The sequence below is a fragment of the Genypterus blacodes genome, unplaced genomic scaffold, assembly GCF_046128005.1.
Source record: "Genypterus blacodes isolate CSIRO-AG114 ecotype Tasmania unplaced genomic scaffold, CSIRO-AGI_Gbla_v1 ptg000027l_1, whole genome shotgun sequence".
Classification (NCBI taxonomy): Eukaryota; Metazoa; Chordata; class Actinopteri; order Ophidiiformes; family Ophidiidae; genus Genypterus; species Genypterus blacodes.
In genome coordinates this window covers 377837-398920 of record NW_027466840.1, presented here as the reverse complement: position 1 = coordinate 398920, position 21084 = coordinate 377837, and the positions used below count along the sequence as shown (strand labels likewise).

Genomic DNA, 21084 nt, shown 5'->3' with positions numbered 1-21084 from the left:
CATCGGGTGAGTCAAAACAAGTCTGATTCTAGTCAATGTACCAACAACAATACACGCTGGACTCATTTATCCTCTCTTGTGTCTGAGCCAATTAAGATCACAGGAAGGAGCGGTTGAGTGTAAAGCGTCAAACTAGACTCTGGAGTTCAGAGCCCTCCGTTTATTTTGTTACTTCAGGCTGTTGTTTAAGTAGCAGACGTGATTGTAGCGGATGTCAACATCAGTCATCCTCCCGCTGAACTCTGTTTTGAGGGCATTTCTGTCATATTGTAAGGTTAAATAAGGCTTTCAATCCTGGCCAAACAAACTATTTTGAGAGAAGTATGAACACTTCTCATCAATCATACAGACCGTTTCCCTCCAGCCACAACGCTTACATATATTTTACAGACATAAACAGTTCAATCAGCAACCCAGACAGATTGCGTAGTCGTCTCTTTTAGATGCGTGCTGTCTATTAGTGTTACCATGTCTATAATGGATTGCGTTGTTAGAAGGTGGTGTGTTAAGTTGCCTCTATACAGTAACTGGGTGTACTGTGTATGTCAGCGAGGAAAGCCAATGCTCTTGAACCTCATTTTGAGCTTATGAGCCAGTCTCCATGCATGGTGTTCCCAGCAGGGCTGCCGTCTGACAGCCTCCCCTGCCTCGTTTTTTCCTCGCAGAATAGAATCCTTCGTCTTTTTTGTACCACAATGGAGTGGTTTGTTTTTATTGCGTCGCCTTGTCCTTTAAGGGGTCCCTTGAAGACTCAACAGCGGTCGTGACTTTGTATGTAATCTTGTCTTAGAAGGCAAAGGCTCTCGCTTGAAAGGGCACCAGTGATCTCTTTGACAATGGGGGCGAAATAACGAGCACGCTCTCTCACAGCCTCTTCAGAAACTCACTGTCTAATGGCGGAGAGGCACGGATTGTCGACGAGGTTGCGGGAGGGAGGGGAAGGAGTAAGGGGAAGGAGTAACGAGAGAGAAAAGAAAACTGAAGGAGAGTTCAAGGCCCACACACTCTCATGCCTGGCTGTGTCTCGTCTCTCTCTCTCTCTCTCTCTCTCTCCCTCCCTGACGCCTCCCTGTGCTTTCCAATCTGTTTTCTGCGCCTCATGTTTATCTGACATCATGCAGGGGTTTCGACTTCGCCCCAAACCCCCTTTGGAGTGTGCACACACACACACACGAGCCAGCGCACGACAGATGACAAAAAACGCTGCAGAGTCGAAACCGAGCCGGGCTCCCGGCACGCCTCGCCCTCAGCACGTCACCTTACCTGGCCTGGCACAGACTCGGCCTCGGAGAACGCCTCATTATTCACTTTGACGGGGTTTTACGACCCAGTGGCAACGCCCAGACTTCTTGTGGGAGCGGAGCAGATGCTAAAATCTGAACCTATGCCACTGCAACGAACTACTGTAGCATCAGCTTATAAATAAAATGAAAGGAAGGGAAAACAGGCTTTTGTGCTCTGTTATTTCTAATTGAACTCTATGGTGGGGAGGCAGAGGGACTCTATGAGGGGAAACGCAGCTTCACTTTAAAAGATAGTGTGTTGCTTTGCAGTGTTTCTTGTCAGGGTTATGGGTTAAAAAGGTCCAGGACAGAACCCATTAATGCACCGCACACGACTGCCTGCAGGTGCATACTGATCAGCGAAGCTTGAATGTGCACAGGATGATTCACCCCGGCTCTTTCTTTGATAGAGTGATTCAGGGCCACACATGAAGGGCTACCTTGGTGTCTCGTTGGTCACCGGGATTCTTTGTGGAACACGGCGTTAAGAGCCTGTTGCTAAGCCCCCGTGGCAACAAGCATCCTAAACTTTCCACAGCTGGCGGCGGCGGTGGAGCAGGGGTGGGATTTTTCAATATATTTTCTCTCCCCTTTAATCAAACCGTCTTTGACCTTAGTGTCGTCGGAATACAAAGTAGGTGGAGGACTCCTGCTCAAAGCCACCCCTGCTTGGTGCGCCGCTGCTCTGAACACCAACAGTATCAGCGCCCTGCACCGCCGCAGATAAGTGCAGTCGGGTCAAAAGAAAAGAGATATGTATGGCGTGTTTACCATCGCTGCCCCGGGGAAAATGTTGAGGACGCACAAAATGGCTGACCTTCAAAACGCCGCAGTAGCTGGGCCAACAAACTCTGATCCACGCTTCAATGAGACATTTTGTTTGCAAAGACCCTGGAACGTTAATATTCCATTTCAGCTGCAGTGTGTGTGTGTGTGTATGTGTGTGTGTGTGTGTGTGTGTGTGTATGTGTGTGTGTGTGTGTGTGTGTGTGTGTGTATGTGTGTGTGTGTGTGTGTGTGTGTGTGTGTCAGGGGGGGTGCAGCGGAGAGAGATAGCCAAGTGTTTATGTCTGCCTTGTCATTAAGACCTAACGACCATAAATATATGACAAAGAGGCACCTGCACTGAGACAAAGTAGCAATTATGTATTGTATCCGTAGCTTCAAACTGTCTATATTCCTAAGCAATGCAGGTGCCTGTAAAAATAGAAGTGGACTGCTTGTGCCCATGTGCGTTCATCTGTATGTGTTAAGGAGACGGAGCAATATCCCACTGTGTCCGTGTGCGAGTGAAAGGCCGGGCCATCGACCAGCAGGGGCTTAAAAGCTTTAGTCAAAGAGCACGTTTCTACTCGCTGCCGTTGGCTCTGCGGGTTTCCTGCGCAGAATTCAGATGTCCACATGTCCGGACCTGAGGCCGACGGTGACCGAAACGCTCAACATGGTGCGAGATCGAAACCATATCTGGTCGTAGGAAATCTGACCGGCAGGACGAGCGGAGCTTTGACCCTCATCGCTGGTTTTCTTGTGGTACGGAAAGTGATTATCTGTTGTGTTGTGTTTGTGGCACTCGTTCACCAGGGATGGAGAGGGGAGTAATATAATATGGAGCCGGCATTCGATGTTTAATCAAGTGCTTGACTTGTGCAGCTCATTGTTAAATTTTGTAGACCAATACCGGGCGTGCCTGTGTGTTATTAGCAGCCTTTGTTATGTGCAGGGGTACAACAACTTGTTCTAGACCTTGTTCCAGGGGGCGAGGACAAGCCGATCCACTTGATGTCTTTTATCATCGTATCAGCAGAGCAGTGAACTGTGGGAAATCTCGCTCACAGTTTCTGCAGGGTAGCAAAGCAAAGTCCAAACAGAGCCCTAGCCAAATGTTCGCATGAGAGCCCTTGCAGACGAGATGAATTTTGGCTGAAACCTCCCCGAACCTCTCCACAAAGTCCGCAACTCAGCAAGTCTGGGCGAGTGCAGAGTTTGCTCAGCGTGTCGTTTCTCTTTTAGCACCCAGAGCTGATTTTTAAGAATGTGGCGTCTGCGAGGGGGGAACAGGCCTGAGCAGAGAGACTGAAGTGGATGGGATCCTGTGATTTTCAGCTGGGTGCCCCACATGTCTGCAGCACTTGGTTCAGCATTCTTCTCTATGTGCCTCTTGCAGGTAAAATGAGGAGCCGATTTTTTAATTTGTATTCCATCATGAGTCAAATCAGACTTAAATCTGTCGACATCACATTGCGTGGGGATCACAAACAGCCATAATTGACTACTTGCTTCAGCAGTGTCATAATCGGTGAGGTTATTTACAACAAATCTGCTTTTCTCATGTAATTAAGGTGCAGAAGTAACATAAAATGTAATTAGCAACAAATGGCTGGTAATTCTCGTGGGTAAGTGATTGCTTTTCACCGTCAGGTAATCCGTATCAACCCATAGCACATTTTTGGACTCGTTTACGGATTGTTACAGCCTGTGCATGTTCTTATCTTCCCCTTCTTGTTTGGCAGTTAATCAAACCCACTACACTTGTGAAATGAATCACCAACGCTGAGCCGCGAGGGCACTTTGCTTTGAGACAAGATAGCTCGGCAATGCATGTACATGTGCGCGTTTGGATCCCGCCTTCCAGCCGGTTGTTTGTATTGCCAGTGACTTTGATTATCGCACTAGAGCCCGCTTGGCATCCCACATCGGCGGAATATATTGACAGTGGAGAGGAGGAGGCGCTGCTCCTCTGCACGCAGGCGTCTCTGAGGATAGGACCAACTAAAGACAGGAAGGAGAGACTGAGAAAGCTGTTTGTACTAGGGGCCTATAAATAAACATCTCAGTCGTTAAGTGCAACGGGAGGCCCGGCTTCTGCTTGATAATGAAGCGTTTCACCCAATCAATATGCACTGACCCAAAAAACCCAACTGGTTAACCAATGCATCGTCAGAAAAATGTGAAATATTTATTCTAGTTTAAAAGGTCATCGGAATATATTTGTGTGGATTATCAGGAATGAGTCCCACTGTGAGCTCCACCAGCCAGAAAACATGCATCATATGAAAACATGAGGAAGAGGTGCACAAATGTGAGCAGATTTAGACTTTATCTTTAGACTTTATCTTCTCCTGCACAACAGGGAGGATAGAGTTGATAAAATATCAAGCTTTTGAGGCTTTTGATCGAAGAAGGGCAAATACAGGAAGCCGATTCATCAAAGGACAGAGACGTTTGTGATTGAAATGGAATGCAAGGGAGAGAGTTTCAGACACACTGAGATTTTCAATAACTTGATGCTGTGCCGGTAATGCTGAAGACAAAGTCAGAACGGATATGGAGACATATTGCAGAAGTTACTTTTTGACAAATAACTTAAGAACCAGACCTGATAGACTGAGTTTATTTGTTGGTTTGCCAGTAGATGGAGGAGGGGGTGGCTAATAGCGGTGGAACCTGTTTGAATTTCATCATTTAGAGACGGTGTCGTAATTGAAGGACGACTCGGCATTGGCAGAGGTATGCACGAAGTGAAATCCATTAAATCCCACTAAAAGTAAGAAGCGTCATCTGTGTTCTTGGAGAGTTGCATGAACCACGTCTGGGAGAGAAATGATTGTGGTGAAGATGGACCTTATTAATATTTGTGGAGTGAGAGGTTCACCACTAAAGGTCCCGGTCACCCTTAGGTGGCCTCGTGTGGAGAATATTCCATTTGCCCCGTTCATCCTCCCTCGTCCCTTGCCGGATAGAAAGGTGGACATCTGGGATGACATTCTGAAGCAGATGCAAAGAGTCCATTATGGTTGCCCCCCAGCTCCGTCGCCATATTTCCTCTGTCAGCGTAACCACGGCGAAGAGAATCTGAGGGAGGTGACCAAGAGCTTGGCCTCGTCTCCGGCGCAATCTGTTTTCAAGGCGGCAGAGCACTCAGACACACACACACACACACGGACACGGACACGCACACACACAAACACACACACACACACACACACACACACACACACACACAGTGGCATGCCATATGGCTACAGCACCTAATGAGGGTCACCGATGTGTTGGTGAGACGCATGATTGACAGATGGGGGGGCGCACTGAGTGGCAGGTCCATCCACAATCGAGACGACGGAGACGAATGTCATGGCCGCACACACACGGAATCACAGCAGTGCTTCAATCTACTGAGGGCAAAGTGTTTATGTGATGAAGCAGCTGTAATTTATATGTAAAAGTTGAAGAAAATCTATTTGCTGACACCATTTCATCTACATAGGTTAAAATACCGTCATCCTGAATATGTTTACATTAAGAGAGAACTTACAAATATCTAGTAATTTGTGTATTTAAAGTGAGCTAAATAAAGTCTTGCTAAATAGAGATTTCTTTGTTCTGTTGTTTAATCTGAAAGGTTTATGGCCTCGTTCTCGGTCACCTTGGATGCCCTTCTTGCCTTTTTCTCCTCCCACTTCTGACACTGCTAGAACAAGGACAAAAGATCAATAACCACTCACAAGGTGGCTAAAAAATCTGCGTCCTCATATTGGGTGAGAAAGTGGAGAAACCTATTGGACGGTGAGATTTATGAACTGAAGAATTTGCACTGCAGTGATAGAAAATGTAGCGGCGTGACAAACAGAGCATGTGGTTACCGCTTTGATAAATGTGGTACAGGTCGTAGGTTATGTTATGTGATAAGTATCCTCGTGTTTTTATGCAACTTTTGACATTTTTTAAGAGAAATTGCCTCATGGAAATGGCAAGTATTGAATACATTTTTTGGAAAAGCACAAAAACATTTATACGTTCGGTAATTCCAAGCAGAAACCATTTACTTGTCATCTGCACCCTACACTTTGTGTCTTGGTTCTTATAATGACCTCAGTTCCATTTTGAGATATGGTGCTTCAAATTTGTGTCACTCTGGTTAAACCCATATATTTGAAAAATACTATAATAACCCCACAAGAACCAAAAAGCCAGATAGGACCTCATATTGATATCTGCCAGGGCCTCGCAAGCATTTCCTTCACTGACATATGTGTTTTTATATAGCAAAACTTTCCCCTGGTGCCCAATATTGCTTCACAAATTTGCTGTCTAATACCCCGGTGCTCCAATTTGCACTTTCCAGCAAGTAAGCTGTAATAATGGAGAAATACATCGCTTCCGCTGTTTGTTGGCGGTGCAAAGCAACGTGTACGGCAGTCTGAGTGCTCTACCTGAACTTATCAGGTCACATCTGTCATTACAACTGGCACGCTGATGTTTTAAAGTGCTTACAAGGGGAAGATAAAATGATTGAGTTGTAATAAATAATAATACTTTAGGCTATATCTGTCAAACTAATGCATGCATCAGTGATCCAACACAGCCAAATGATATCTATTCTCCTTGTTTATGAGTTTCATCAGCTTTCTCAGAGTATTTCATCAAGGGGGAATGTTTTCAGGATTCCCAGAATGAATAAAGTGGTCAAATAGCAATCTGTTTGGAAAATGAGGCCTAATCAACACGAGTAACTCATGCAATTATGGCAGGTGGGAGTCTTGGATCTCAGCCGTGTTTTAGCTCAGCGGCGCCTTGACTTGACTATGCAAGATAAAATCCTTGTATTTCCAAAATGTGTCAATTTGGCAACGAGTACATATGATTGTGTTAACTGTCACTCATCTTTAGTGCAGTGAAGCAACATATACATCACACCATCAGAGCTGAAAAACTCTGAAAGCTCCTTCACCTTTGTAACATGCCTTATCAACAGTAAGTGTGTGTGTGTTTTTTCACTTGGTATGCACGGCACTGCGATAGTTATCATGGATTTTTGTGTTTTTGCACAGTTATGTGTTGCAAATGTTTCAAAATGGACCACTAAGTGAAAACAAAATCATGAGTACTTTGGATACTGGATACTTTTGACTTTAGATACCCTTAAGTCGTAGCCTGCTTATGGATACAACCCCCACCCGCCCGGGTGCCCTTAGGTGCTGCGGCCGTGGTTGTTCCACCCACGACAGCTGTCTGGTGCTGTCAGGGAGACCTTAACTAGGTCGGCTCTGCCCCGTCCCCTGAACGGAATCTCTGGGTTTCTTCCTGTTTACTGTTTATTGCACTCTGTATGCACTTCATGGGAAGAAGTGACGGACGGGACATTGTTGCCCCGAGGCGCCTGTACTGACATGTCTCCAAACACGATTCCCAATCTTGCAGTGATTGCTGTCATTGCCATTTCTTGCTGTGAAGTAAAAAAAAAAAGAAAAGAAAAAACGCAACCCTGCACTCTTTTTGAAAGGACTTTGCCACCCAGTGACGGCTATAAACTGACATAACCACCGTGACAATTTGTCATTAATGTGATCGAAGCAGGCGGCGTGCTCGGCTCTGGGCTGTGACGAGCTTTGCAGCCAGATAGGTTTCAGCAGAGACAAGTCATTTAGCAGATTAAACAAAGCGTACAACTAAGAGCTCAAGTCAAACTAACGCTCCAATTCTTTTTTTTTTTTCTCTTTTCTCAGACGGCCTATGGGGAAATTAATGGATGAGTTCATGCCGGCAACAGGGTTGCTATAGAAACTTCACATGTAAGAGTTAGGCTGGAGTTTGCTATCAGAGAGGATGCTGCAGAGTAAGAGAGACAAAGAAGACGATGTGTTATGTGTTAACTGCAGATGAATCAGAGATGGCATCCTTTGTTGCGCCACATTAACGTGGCTTTTGAGCTCTTGCCTTTAAAACTGCATCTATGCTGCAGGAAACTCCCACAGATCTGCAAGTCCTCCGAGACCTCTGGTGAGAGTTGATGACGCTTTGCCTCATATACTAAAATAGACGTTCACAATGTGAAATAATCAGCATTGTTGGAGAAGAAATTACATCACTCATCTGTCGGCAACATTCATCTGTTGTCTTGCTGGCACAGCTGTGTTATTTTTTAATGTGTTTTGTTGTGATTTCCAGATTATTACTTTGGAGATTGCGTGTGAAATGTCCAGCCGTATTTATTCTTAAGGTGCATATGCTCCTGCTGCTGCTGCTGCTGCTGCGGTGGTAAAGTGTTGTGCGTGTATTGATCAGATGTTCTGTTACTGGCCCCTAGTGGTTGAGATCAGAAGTGAAATGTGGATCATAGTCACATTATCAGGCACTGAGGGATGAATGGGTGTGGTGGAAAGATGATGCATTATGGTAAAATCCTTGTGACCTCATCTCAAAAAACAAATCCTGTGTATTTAAGTTTTTGTTTACTTATATCTATGTTCCTGTTCAAACATTTACCGCCCACACTGGCAAAACAAATTACTGCTTGTATGAACAGATTGTTTACCCTTCATCAAATCTACCATCTCATCTCTGTGATTGATAACAAATCGCTTGTCACTCTTGTACAACACCCAGTAAATATAGAAAGTAGTTCGAAAATGAGTATTCTTATGCTGCAGCAGATTCTCCCTCCTGTCTGATTTTCAGGTGGAGATCAGTAGAGGAAGGACATACCTGTTAAGACAGAATTTAAACATGATTAAATGGTGAAAGCCATCTCTTTCGGTAGGGCTGTGGCTGTGATTTATGACTGTCAAAGCCCGTCCTAATTTCAGTCTGGCTGACAGAAGAGATGAGCGTCTGTGCTAGTCAAGCTTCAGGCTGTGACGGGAGAGTTGCAGCGTCGGCTCCCCGTTTTTCTTCCATCACTCCGTCCTTGTGACTCTTAAGAGTAGCGGTGTGCTCATTGTCCTGCTGCTGAGCAAGGATTGCACATCTCTATCAAATATCGGTGCCCCCTGGAAATGTGTGGGGGGAGTTGGGGTGGCGTGGAGAACAACACATTTATTCTGCCCATCTCCCTGCGCACACTGCCAGCTAGAACACAGAAACGTGTGGCCCATAGGCTTTCAAACCCAGACACTGCCAACCCTCTTTCTCACTCACTCACACACACGGACACACGCTCGCCTCCTCCTTCTTCACATCGTTAACAAAGCCAACACACCAAACTCTACTTTTTGTAGTCGGCGACGGCTGGCAGACGCCACGCCCGCTCGGATCAAGTTTCCCCCAGAATAACGCAAACCTTGGAGTCGACTGTGGTTGGAGTTGAGAGAGAAAGTTGAGTTGGAATGTCACCTTCTGCTCCTTGGCTTGCCGGCAGCAAAGGGCCACAGAGAGTGCAATGGGGCACAGCGGGAGGGGGCCATCTGAACCTCAGCCTTGGGACAGATGGCGGGTTTGGACCCTTGGACCTGCTAATGAGCGGGTCGTGCCAAACGGTGTAGGACAGAGGGACGTAGGTCGGGTTGCTCCATCAGAGCAATGATCTGCCATGTCAACGGACTGAGGCTACGCCCAGCGGCTGAGCTAAGCAGGCAGCAATGGCGAATGTTGACACGAGTTGCATTTGGTGGAAGAATTGATCAGAATCAGTCTGGAATGCATCTTTATTATAGTCCTGCATTTGAAATTGTGTGTAAACTAGTATTTGATTTAAATATTATACCAGTCCCCATTGTGAAAGAATGGTTCCTTCACATTTTTAGAAATTTGGAGGAAGAATTTCACAAAACAAACAACAAAACACACTTCACATAAAAGTAGGTACAAGGTTGTCTTGCTTTAAGATCAATTCAAAGTGTACTCGCTCTTCTTCACTTTGAGTTAAATCCACTCTCCTCTTCAAGTACCACAACCTCCAAATTGTACCTGCAGCAATCAAATCATCAGTCTAAATGTGTTTTCATTGCAGAACGGCAGTGAACACAATCTTTCACCGCAGTGGCGAGGTGATTTTGCTCAACATCGTTTCATCCACAAGCAGCTTCACAGTCGTATACATTTTCAGAATGGTGTATAAAAATGGGAAATAGTATACATTTGATTAAAGCTGATCAAATAAGTTTGTAAATGCAGGGAAATGGTCAGAAAATATTAAAAAAATTCAGACTGAAGGACGTCTCACTTAATAGGAAAACATCACATTTTTAATTACCCATTATTCTTATCCTTATCCGTCATTAATGGACATTCGTGTTTTCTCTTCTCTTTCTTGCGTGAAAAGAAATTTATACTCTTGTTATTCTGACGGGCAAAGATGGAGCCGCATTGAGCCGTCACAAAAGCAGCTCCAGCCCGATTTTCCCTTTTGTTTGTGTCCAATTTGCGGTCCTCGTCATTTTCACAGCCAAAGTGAAAACATGATCCGCAATTTATATCCACCCCCTACCCATCGATCTGACCGCCGCACTCAGACATCGAGCTGTTTTATGTGGACTTGATGCTTATGTGAGGAATATTGCAAAACCACATGGGTGGATAGACGGGCCGCATCCTCATTTGTAAAGAGTGCAGACATTAGGAGATAGAGAGCAGACAAGTATGAACTTCTGATGGATGATGAGGGTACACAGTGGACCGGTGATGGGGAGGAACATCAATACTTGAAGCATCAATGATCTATTGGATTTTGTAGTTTTGCAGCACACTGTTGAAGTTCAAAGTAGTTTGGGGATTTCAGCAGCCCACCTCCACTACTTTACTTTGTCAAATTTAGGAGGCTTGAAGCTTTTGAAACGTTATTGTCATGCACAATCAGTCATCACCTTTGCTCACTGGAGGGTTTATTGTTCCTCCAGTCAAAGACCTTGAGAACAGTTGACTGACAGTCCATGAATCCCACATCTCCACTATCTGATATCACCCTGTGCCTCATTGCTCTGTGTGTGTGAGAGAGTGTGTGCGTTTGTAACCTTGTTAGGTATTTTGCTCAGCTTCCAACCTCCCTCAGCATCAGTACACATGTCTTAACTTGTCATAACTGTAACAATTTCTTTTTTCCATTCAGGTATCAGTGCCAAGGCTTTGTTGTTGTGAATTCTGGCAACCCCTAATGTTATTAGTTTTCTCTGCACTTCCTTCCTTTTTCCTTCACTGCATTAGGATGAAAGAACCATCCTGGAAGTGAAGATAACCTCCAAATACAGAAAGTTTATACATTATTTAGGGATGAACAACTATACATTTTGGTATCATGTGATAGAGACCGACCAATTCACATCCTTGTTGTCTATCTTGTCCATCTTATCCCATCTACTCCAGTACGGTTGTGTGTCTTGGCCTAAGCTGTCCCGTCTCAACTCATCATGCTCATCCTAACCCACGATTATGTTTCTGACCATCCATATTTGAAATTAGCCCTTCTGGTAATTTCTTCTTCTTACCTAAGTGACTATTATAGTTGGACTAAGTGACTATTTGAGAATCTTAGTTAGAGTTTTCAAGGGCGCCTATTGCAGACAGTGATATATGACATACAAATTTGTGTTTTGCAACTAAATCTCCTAACTGCCATTACCACGGAAATACGCTTGCACAATGTTTTAAATGGAAATCTTCTAATCTAGAGGATAGAGTTCTTTGTGCCATAACTCAGTCCTGCACATTTATCGCCAAGCTCTACGACAAATAGCCAATGCATGGATGTCCAGGCTTTAAATAGACCAGTTACCCTGTGATTACATTTTTATAGCCGTACTATGTCAGCAAAATTAATTCTAATATGATACAGGGAGGTAAAGGAGCTTAAATATGCACCAGAGAATCACAAAATCATTTTTGTCCAGACACTTTAGGGACTTTTTGCATATTCACTCCTCACACAGAGCAGGGTGGGTTGTAATTGAGCTCCCCTCTTCGCCCTGAGAATCCTCGTCATTTACACGACTGTCAAACTGGGGAGCTGCAGTAAGGATTGTTGGTATATTTGCATGGATAAAGCCAATAAATTCGAATTAAGTCTGGACTGAATTGCCTCCGCCGATTTAAATCAACATGTACGTCTTACATCTTTGGGCGGAACTAAACACTGCGAAGGAGTAATTACGCTCCAAAATGCTTTTAATATAAAAACAAAATGTATTGAGGTCTGTCTCAACATCATTGTCCCTGGGCAGCAAAGGCCTCGTCTCCCTCTCTCTCCCTCCCTCTCTCCCTCGTCTGCAATGAAACAGTGCCATCTATGGAAATGTGTCCAATCCAAGTTTAATGAAGAGAAAGCTGTGGTAATTTTACTCGTTACTGAATGGGATTTACGCTCTCGCAATCCAGTGTTTCTATTCATTTATGTGTAAATTCTAATTTGTTTTATTTAACCCGATTCAGATTTACACAGAGAGAGCCTTGAAGAAATGGAGTGATAATACAGAAACGGCTCCAAACCTTGGTCTCAGACTTGGGATTCCTGTGGTCTGTAAATATCTTTGTGGCAGCTCTCACTCATACTTAACAAATCCAACATTCCTACCAGCTTCCTTCGTTACTGAGGTTGCAGGTTCATATCAGGACAGTCTTTGATTTATATAAGTAATGCTGTCGTCCATTATGAAGTTAAATATGTGTGCCATTGATCACTGTTGCACTGAATGTAGCCATATTCTAGAAAAAAAACGTACAAAAACAACAAATCGTGCGATTAATTACTTCCCACATCTTCATACCAATACAGAATGTAATATTCTTTACATATTCAAAACCCAGTTCGAATTAATATGCAAAATGTAACTGGAAACATCTCATAGTCGTGTCTTTTTTCTTCTTTCTCCACAAACAGTTGTAGTCCTGAAAACTTGCTTTGACTTTGGCTGAAGAAGACAGCCTGAACACAAAGTATAGTCTCAGACGATCCCCAAGCACACAGATAACAATGAACTCATCCCTCCCCATTTCTGTTCTCTATTAAATGTGAAATATATGTGGCCAACCTATAGTGACTGTTCTGGCAAACAACCAGCACCAAAGGATTCTGGCAGGTGAGATGTTGGCCCTCTTGGGCGAAGATCCTGTCAGTTTCCGTTCCAGCCTTAGCCCTCAATTACAGAATCAAAAGCGAGCTGAAGACCAAATCCCATCCTGTGCCGGGTCCTCCTCTCATTCTGCTAGAACCCGACAGGCTGTCTCTCTCCACTTTTTCACTCACTCTAACTGGAACGCACACAGAGTGCCGCTCCTGGGAAGCTGGCGGGTGAGCTGCTGGTTGCTCTCCAATGAAGCTTTAAAGTTCATCGCTCTTTCTTGGCAAGAGTAAGTTCCACATATCTCCTTACCTCTTTTTTCCACACACACACCCTCAAACAGTGCTTATTCTGCAGCCTGCTCTCATATGACTGCGTGCAGATGAGACATGTCAGTGTATTTTTCATCCCAGCCCACCATGTTATCTCCCTGCCTGTCCTATGAAGAAATGCACTTTTTTATCTTGTTATTTACGAAACAATTTTGAAGCTTAGCATAAGTAGAGAGAGGCTTATCCTTAAGGAAAACCTTGTGTGGTGACAGCTCGGATTTGACTGTGACTGGCACCACTTGACTAGTTTGTATGAAATTCAGGTTGACTGTTTGTGTGTGTGTGTGTGGGGGGGTTCTTAGGTAGCAGCCGCATAGACTTGAGGTTTATTCTGCACCGGATGAAGGGATAAAGTGTAAATATGTTATAGCTCCTAAGAATAAACTCCATCATAAATGGTCCAAGTAAAACTAATACATTGTGGTGTTTTGCAAGAGAGAAACGACATTAGAGCAGGGTTATAATGTTACCTTATGTGTGCTGTATTGGTTGCTTGTTGTTGGTCTTGTACTTGATAAGCCACTGAGCTAAAATGAGAAGTATTGACATTTAAGTTGACCACACGCTGTATTGTTACTCTGTGCTAAAACGAGATTGATTCGTTCTCTAGAACTGTTGTCGACTGTTTTTTAAAAGACACCAATCGTCGAAATACTACAAGAGGACGACTGGAAATGTAAATGGCAAATTTAAAGAAGCACTTAGTGATTGTTGAAGCCCTCTCGCCTTGTGTTATTGTTTCCATTAAGGTTACAGTCGCAAACGTCTGACAATAGTTACATAAACCACTTCCATTATAAGAATACTAGGGGAGCAGAAAGGGCTGACCTCACTCTTGTTTTTGTCCAGGGTCTTGTGTCTCACACAGCTAGACTCCAAAGGTTGTGTGTGTGTGTGTGTGTGTGTGTGTGTGTGTGTGTGTGTGTGTGTGTGTGTGTGTGTGTGTGTGTGTGTGTGTGTGTGTGTGTGTGTGTGTGTGTGTGTGTGTGTGTGTGTGTGTGTGTGTGTGTGTGTGTGTGTGTCTTACAAATGAGAGGGCCATGGCGCAGTTTCTTTACACTGTGAAGCAATTCAAACTCTAAAGCTATGCAGCAACAACGTGCCACAGAATGGCATTAAGCTGAATAGACACTGAACCAATCTGACATCACCTGTAGTCTAATATACTATATACAATAGGTGTATGTTCATAAGGATTTTAAGGTGCAGCACATGTGTAAGTTTAAGTATTCTTCTCTTGTATGTGAGCAGCTGTCATCCCTTTTGTGCCGCAGTTGTCTACAAGTTTTAACATGAAATTTTCCAGCACAGGCTTGAACTCATTTTAAAGGTCATATCGTGGTTCCGCCTGAAGAAAGGTCATGCACACGCAAAAAGTTCTAGCAAAGAAAGATGGGTCTAATTAAGGATCTCAAGAGTTATATCTCCACTGACTAATGCAGTGCGGTTGAAAAACACACACTCCAAAGAACACTGAAGCAAATCCAATCCACTCAGCTCTCTGTATGCCAGTGCTCCTAGTTCATTATGACCGTGAGGTTTGGGACACTTCAGCGTCCAACATCCGGCATCCAACTTATTCTTTGTCATAACAGACCTTATGTGCACAAAGTGCCTCATGTGCCTCAACTTTCCTACTTTTTAAAATCCTGCAAGTGCCTGGGTGGATGGACAGCAGTGTCATTTCCTCCAGATAATGGTTCTTCATTTGTGGTAGTATGTCTCTTCTAGTGCCACCATCTGATCAACGGTCAAGTCCTTTCCATCTCTCCCTTTTCCATTAATGGAATTTTTCCTTGTTTTTCTGCTTGTAGAGTGTTAACTTGACTGGTGGATATCCGAAACCGAGTTCCATCTTAAGCTCCGTTTACATCTCCAGTAGCAACATTGCACCTATGGTAAATGCCGGCTGAGAGGAAGGAGGATCTGGACGCTGTCGAGTATCAAAGGATCGTGTTCGTCAGCACGGTGGGAGGTGGGTGGCTGTACAGATATAGATAAAAGGCACAGATAAAACGGGAATGTCTGTGGAGGCTCTGTAAAGAGGCGAGACGACAAGAGCTTTCAGGACCTTGGAGGGCGACGCAGCATGCCTGTGTGGAAACGCTCCGTAGGGGAAGATGAGAGGCTTTCATGTGTAGAGGGGAAACTCAAGATAGATGGAAGAAGAGTTGCACTTCTCTCCAAAACTCCCAATCAAAATGTCTGTTAGGAAACTATTAGAGGAGTCGCTTTCTTTGGGGTTTAGGACCTTCTGATTGAACCGGTGAAGACTTTGATTCGATGCGACTAATTTAAAGCAAAACAAGTTATTAGAAACACAGCTGGATACTGCGGAGAGGGATGCCAGCAGTGTGCGGAAGAGTAGCAATTTACTGCCACCAAATGTTTTCGGCTGGTTAGAATTTTATAACCTCTGCACAGTAATCAGCAGCTAGTTTAATTTAATTGGTGACAGCAGAAAACTGTGTTGCGGTTGATAAGGATAATGAAAGCTTGTAAAATAAACTGTGAAATGACAACTGAGAGAACTGAAAGTATTAATTTGGGCTTGCAGCCATTCAACTCGTCTGGTTTAAGAACAATGCCTGTGTCAGTTCCGCATTTTGTTACTTTTCTTGGGGGATCTGCAGTGACCTTCTGCAGATCTATGGTGGTTTTGAATGTCGGGAGGGGGGGTTGTCGTGCGCTGCTGGGTGTCGCCGAGACAACAAACAACAACAGGTGCCAGACAGATGCCCAAGAGAGCTGACACGACAAACCTCTCTGGCACCGACGAGTGTCTGCAGAAGGGACAGAAAGGCGAGGGGGGGAGGATTGCGCAACACCATTAGAGAGATTATCATTCTTTCAATCGCCAACTCCTACGAGATTACAATCGCTGCGTTGGCCAAATCAGACTGATAAGCCAGCTTGTGACCCTCTTCTTGTAATGACTCACTGCTGTTTAAGCACTGAAGGAACAATCTGCTTCACATCGGCTGGGGATGAAGTTGCCTGGTTGTCATTTTCTGCAGCACGTTGCTTTTTTCCCCTGTTAAGTTTCTTGTACTCACCTGTCTTCTTGGTTTGTATTCTTTCTCCCTCTTCTTTCTACGATTCATCACATTACACATAGGCACATCTGGAGTAAATTAGATTATTAGAACACTTTGCTTTACACCTCCTGACAAGCCATCATTTTCTCATTAGACCAAAGAGCTTTAATGTATATTCAACAGAGCGGGAAAATATTGTTTCATTGAGCGTCCTCTTACTCAAGACGGCAATAAAGTCCTATTGTGACCTGAATTGTCTGTCATCACAAACCACACACACACACGTAAACACACACAGTGGCTGTATTTTTCTGATCCTCCCCGTGGCTCTCAAACACAGTGTCCCCTTCAACACAGCCAGCTCTATCATTGCCCTTTTAACGAGGTGATATTCACACACATGGGAGCAGATGTTGCAAAGAAAACACACTGGCGTGATTGTGATCGATGCGCACCATCCCGCCCAATCCACCTGCATAATGTGGTGAATGGCATCAGGATAACAACCTGCATTATGTGGAGGCAGCTGTCGCCATGGTGCCCAGGCAACCATCATATTGGCTCCCTCCCTCATTTCAGGCAGAGGTGGGGGAGCCAATTAGAGTGATTTACAGCTTGCTTGTGTTGTCATCACCTTGAAATCTGTTTCTAGGTCCGGCGAAAGGAGAAATCCAGTGTCGCGGGCTACCTGGGTGGTAATAGGCAGGATATGCCCAGGAGTGCATCAGGGTTTATTGACTATAATTGAATGTACTTCTTGGGGAGGGATCTTTAAAAGTTAATGTGAGCTTATTGTGATGTCATGCTAACAAACTTTGCCCGGCAATTTAGCCATGCACTTTGCTATTCATCACTGAACAGTTTGTGCACATTGGCATTGAGGAGCAGAGGGGCTTGTGATTGGCTGTATGTCATCAGAATGTGACTCATTTGATAACAGGTCAGCATGACTCTTCACTTTAATTTGTACACCCGAATTAAAACAAAAACATTTTAAAGGCACCATCAATCACTAGAGGAAGTCTAAATTTGCGTTTATTTAGTGGTTATCGATGTAGTTTGTTTTTTTAAATGCCGCTTTTTGTGAACGTTTTGTACACATAAAGCTTTGTTTTGAACGGTCGCTTGTTGATGACGCATTTCCACCGACGACGCAGTGAAAGTTAGCTCCTGTGGTGATTTTCGGTAGAAGAACAAGCTTTTTCAACAACAACATGCTCAAGAAGAAATCCAATGGCTCCGAAAAGAAGCGAAAACACTCGCAGTCCGAAGAAAGACGCGAAAACAACAAACGAAGGAGCGCAGAATCCAACCAGGAGGTGAGATATTAGCGCCTCCGCTAGCCGCAAAGCTAACATGATCAGCAATTGCTCCCCATTGTGACTGTTACCTGTTTACTACCATGTAGTTTAGTGCACTATTACTAATGTTAACACTATTTGCGCTGTCATCACTCAAGATTCGCATAGCAATTATTATTATTTTCTTATGTATTTTACATACAGACTAACTCGCGTCCAAGACGAACAGTCTATCAAAGTTGATGCTTTACCAAAACCTGGAAAAACCCATGAATTCTGACATATTTACCTCAAATGGAGTCAGAATTACAACGGATTTAGAGGGGAAAAAGATTTCAGATACTACATGATTACAAATAATGTATTTTATGAAATGTACTTATCCATCCACAGCATTGTATTTGTGTTTGACTTGAACAAATGGGTAAATTTATGATATTTTAAATAATTGGGAGACCAAGAGATGGAAACTTCTTATGTTTGAGTTATTGACGTCTTCCAATCCCCCACAGCGGGAAGCCAAGGATGAGCTTGCTGACGCTGAGCTGGACAGGATCGGCAGCGACATCGAGGAGGGCGGCCTGGACCTCAGCATGCCATTCCAGCCCATCACGGCTTACGTGGGCGACCGGCGGGAGATGCTGGAGCAGTGTTTCCGTGTGCTGGGAGAGAAGAAGCTCCAGAAGATGCTACCGGATGAACTCAAGGTGATTTGTACGCCGCACATCTGTCCGGATTGTGGCCTTTTGTGTTTTCCTGAGTGTCTTTTATAGCTGCTTAGCATCTGAGGGATTCCTTTTCATCATTTCCTTTTAAAAACAAACCAAAACATTCTTCTTCACAGGGTTGTAGTTTCGAAGAAATCAAAACGTTATGTTGGGAGCAACTGGAGCAGGTCTCGCTGAAAAACCTTCTTCAGATCCTGGCAGGTAAGACTTCAGAGCTATTTGCACATTCATTTTCCTTCCAGCACACTCCAGCGTTTCCTTCCAATTAAAGCTGTTGCTGCTTGTATTCAGGGGAAGACTTGACACCCGGAGACCTTGATGAAAACACAGAAGAGACCTCGGAAAGCCAGTGAGTCCACCGCCCACTGAAGCAGCGCCAAGCACAATTTCAGGCCAATTCTCATTCTGATACGTTTGTTGAATTTCTTTTCTTTCAATGAAGGCAAGACAGTAATGTGGACTCCACATCCTGCCTCAAAGAAAGTGCGAAAACTGAAACTGACGACCCAAAGCAAGGTAAGGTCCCACAGCTTCATCCAAACACATTCCAGACAACGACGTCAAAGACGAGAGAAAAACTGATCAAACTCAGTATTCAGCTGAAATGTCAGGGTAACATTTTCTTTTCAGAGGCTGGAGGGTCAGGGGAGGAGAGCGACGTCCTGAGCATAAACGCAGACACTTACGACAGCGACATCGAGGGACCCAAAGAGGAGCAATCTGCTAAAGCGGTGGAGGCGCCACTGAGAGTAGAGGGCAGTAATAGCGAAGGCGCTGAACCAGCTGCAAAGCCCACAGCGGCAAATCCAGAGATTGTGAAGGACTCTAAGCCTGTAGAGGCAAAGAAAGACATCCAAATGGACATAGACCGGAGTGTGAGTGAGATATTGGCCTTCTCCAACACGCTGAATAAAGAAGAAGCTGACAAACAGAGCGCACCAGCGCAGGCTAGTGCTGCTGCTGCTGCTGTTGCTTCTGCTTCTGTTCCTGCTGCTGCTTCTGTTTCTGCTGCTGCTGCTGCTGCTGCTTCTCCTGTTGAAAGTGGCCCCAGCTCGAGTCGTGCGCTCGCACCAGGTCAACCCTCAGTGCAGCAGTTGGAGCTGCTTGAGCTGGAAATGAGGGCGAGGGCCATCAAGGCTCTGATGAAGGCAAGCAACGGCAAAAAAAACCCAGAAGCTAATTAAGTTTAACTTTTTTCTTTTGTCCTGCAGTTGCCTAATCTGTTTAATGTTGCTCTTCACGATGGGGTTCATTTTCATAACCCGGACTAGTTCTTTAAATATATTATTGTCCATATTGGAACTGTACGACAGTCTAGACAAAAGCGAAATGCAAAATTAAACACACTAAAAAAAACAATTGAAAGGAGATTTTTCAATTTTTTGTGAATACGCTGAATATAACACCAACTGCATTTTCACCCCCTGTCACTAGATGGCAGTGTTACTCTGCCGTGCCGCATCCACAGGAACGCGTCTGCTCCGTGCTCAGGAGGACACAGATGATTTATTTGTTGCTCCCTATACAGTTAATTTGGTCAGTGGGAGCATGACAGTCAGGTTTGCTCAGTCAGAGTGTAATTTACCGCTGCAGTCATGGAGGTCAGTCTTTGTTGCTTCTCCTTGAGTCGCTGTTCCACAATAATAGAAAAATATAAACCTTGTAAGCGTGAAGTAGTTTGTATGTAGCAAGTATGTTTCAGGGATTATTTTAAAAGCTTTTAAACTCATAAATAAGGCAAATGTATCACCTGCAGGCCAAGAAAAGATCTGACCTGTTTGTTATCTGCAACATGAGAAGCTTTTAAATTAATTTCCACTTCCGCTCTGTCACTATGCAGTGGTTGGAATTAATGGCATCCTCTCACCTAATGCTTTAGTGTGTTTTTGTTTTGTTTAGGATTGTGATGCTGTGTGCAGTTACATGCAGATACAGTGCAAAGCAGTTCAACCACAAAGGAGACAAAAGGAGTGTATGATAAGAAACCGGTCGCCTCTTAGGGTATTTGCATTTAAAACACACATTTCATGGGAGGAAAGCAGACCGGAGGGCATAAATGCGTCGTACTTGTGCTTTTAATATGCAGGTTTCTTTGTGCTCATTGATGATTTGAAAGGGAAAAATGTCCACTTTAGCAGAAAGGAGACCCGGAGGAACTGAAGGACTCGCAATGTCTGATTGATGAGGAGATGTGTCATTTCTCTGCATTAGGATTCAGAATTTGTGCCAGCGTGGAGATAAACAGTATCGCAATCAGATTGAAAACAGAACGGACGGAAGCCAGAGGTCAGGAGAAAACAGAGTTCTTGAGTAAGAAGCTGTGGATGATGCAGGTTAGAAGATGAAATGATGATTCACCTACTTAGGTAATTGCTCCTGCACACATTAGCCATAACAACTTGATGAAGTGGCTTTCCTGAGTTTTTCTGCCCCCTTGTGGCCTAAAAGCAGACATGACAGTTACTCTGGTGTTTACATGCCTGGAGAAATCGCTTTACAATTGCCTCATCTACATATTTATGCTTTAATTTATCCTGTTTCCATTCCTATTGAGATTGATTTGTAATCGTATAATCTTACATTTTTACATGTAAGAACAAAATGAATTGTGTCTCTGAGATCACAGCTCATGCACGT

At 44.2% G+C, this 21084-nt stretch overlaps 1 protein-coding gene across 1 annotated transcript; it reads left to right on the top strand.

Moving 5' to 3' along the window:
* The first annotated feature begins 17516 nt into the window (after positions 1–17516).
* caap1 (caspase activity and apoptosis inhibitor 1) lies at positions 17517–19819 on the top strand. Its single transcript, XM_076143668.1, has 6 exons — positions 17517–17737; positions 18232–18426; positions 18564–18648; positions 18739–18796; positions 18890–18963; positions 19078–19819. The coding sequence occupies exons 1-6, from the start codon at positions 17633–17635 to the stop codon at positions 19629–19631; spliced, it is 1071 nt and encodes a 356-aa protein (XP_075999783.1). The 5' UTR covers positions 17517–17632; the 3' UTR covers positions 19632–19819.
* The last annotated feature ends 1265 nt before the right edge of the window (positions 19820–21084 follow it).

Coding starts and splice junctions, on each gene's coding strand:
- caap1 (XM_076143668.1), top strand. CDS start 17,633: ATGCTCAAGAAGAAATCCAATGGCTCCGAAAAGAAGCGAAAACACTCG. Junction 17,738..18,231: donor GCGCAGAATCCAACCAGGAG/GTGAGATATTAG, acceptor AATCCCCCACAG/CGGGAAGCCAAGGATGAGCT. Junction 18,427..18,563: donor TGCTACCGGATGAACTCAAG/GTGATTTGTACG, acceptor TCTTCTTCACAG/GGTTGTAGTTTCGAAGAAAT.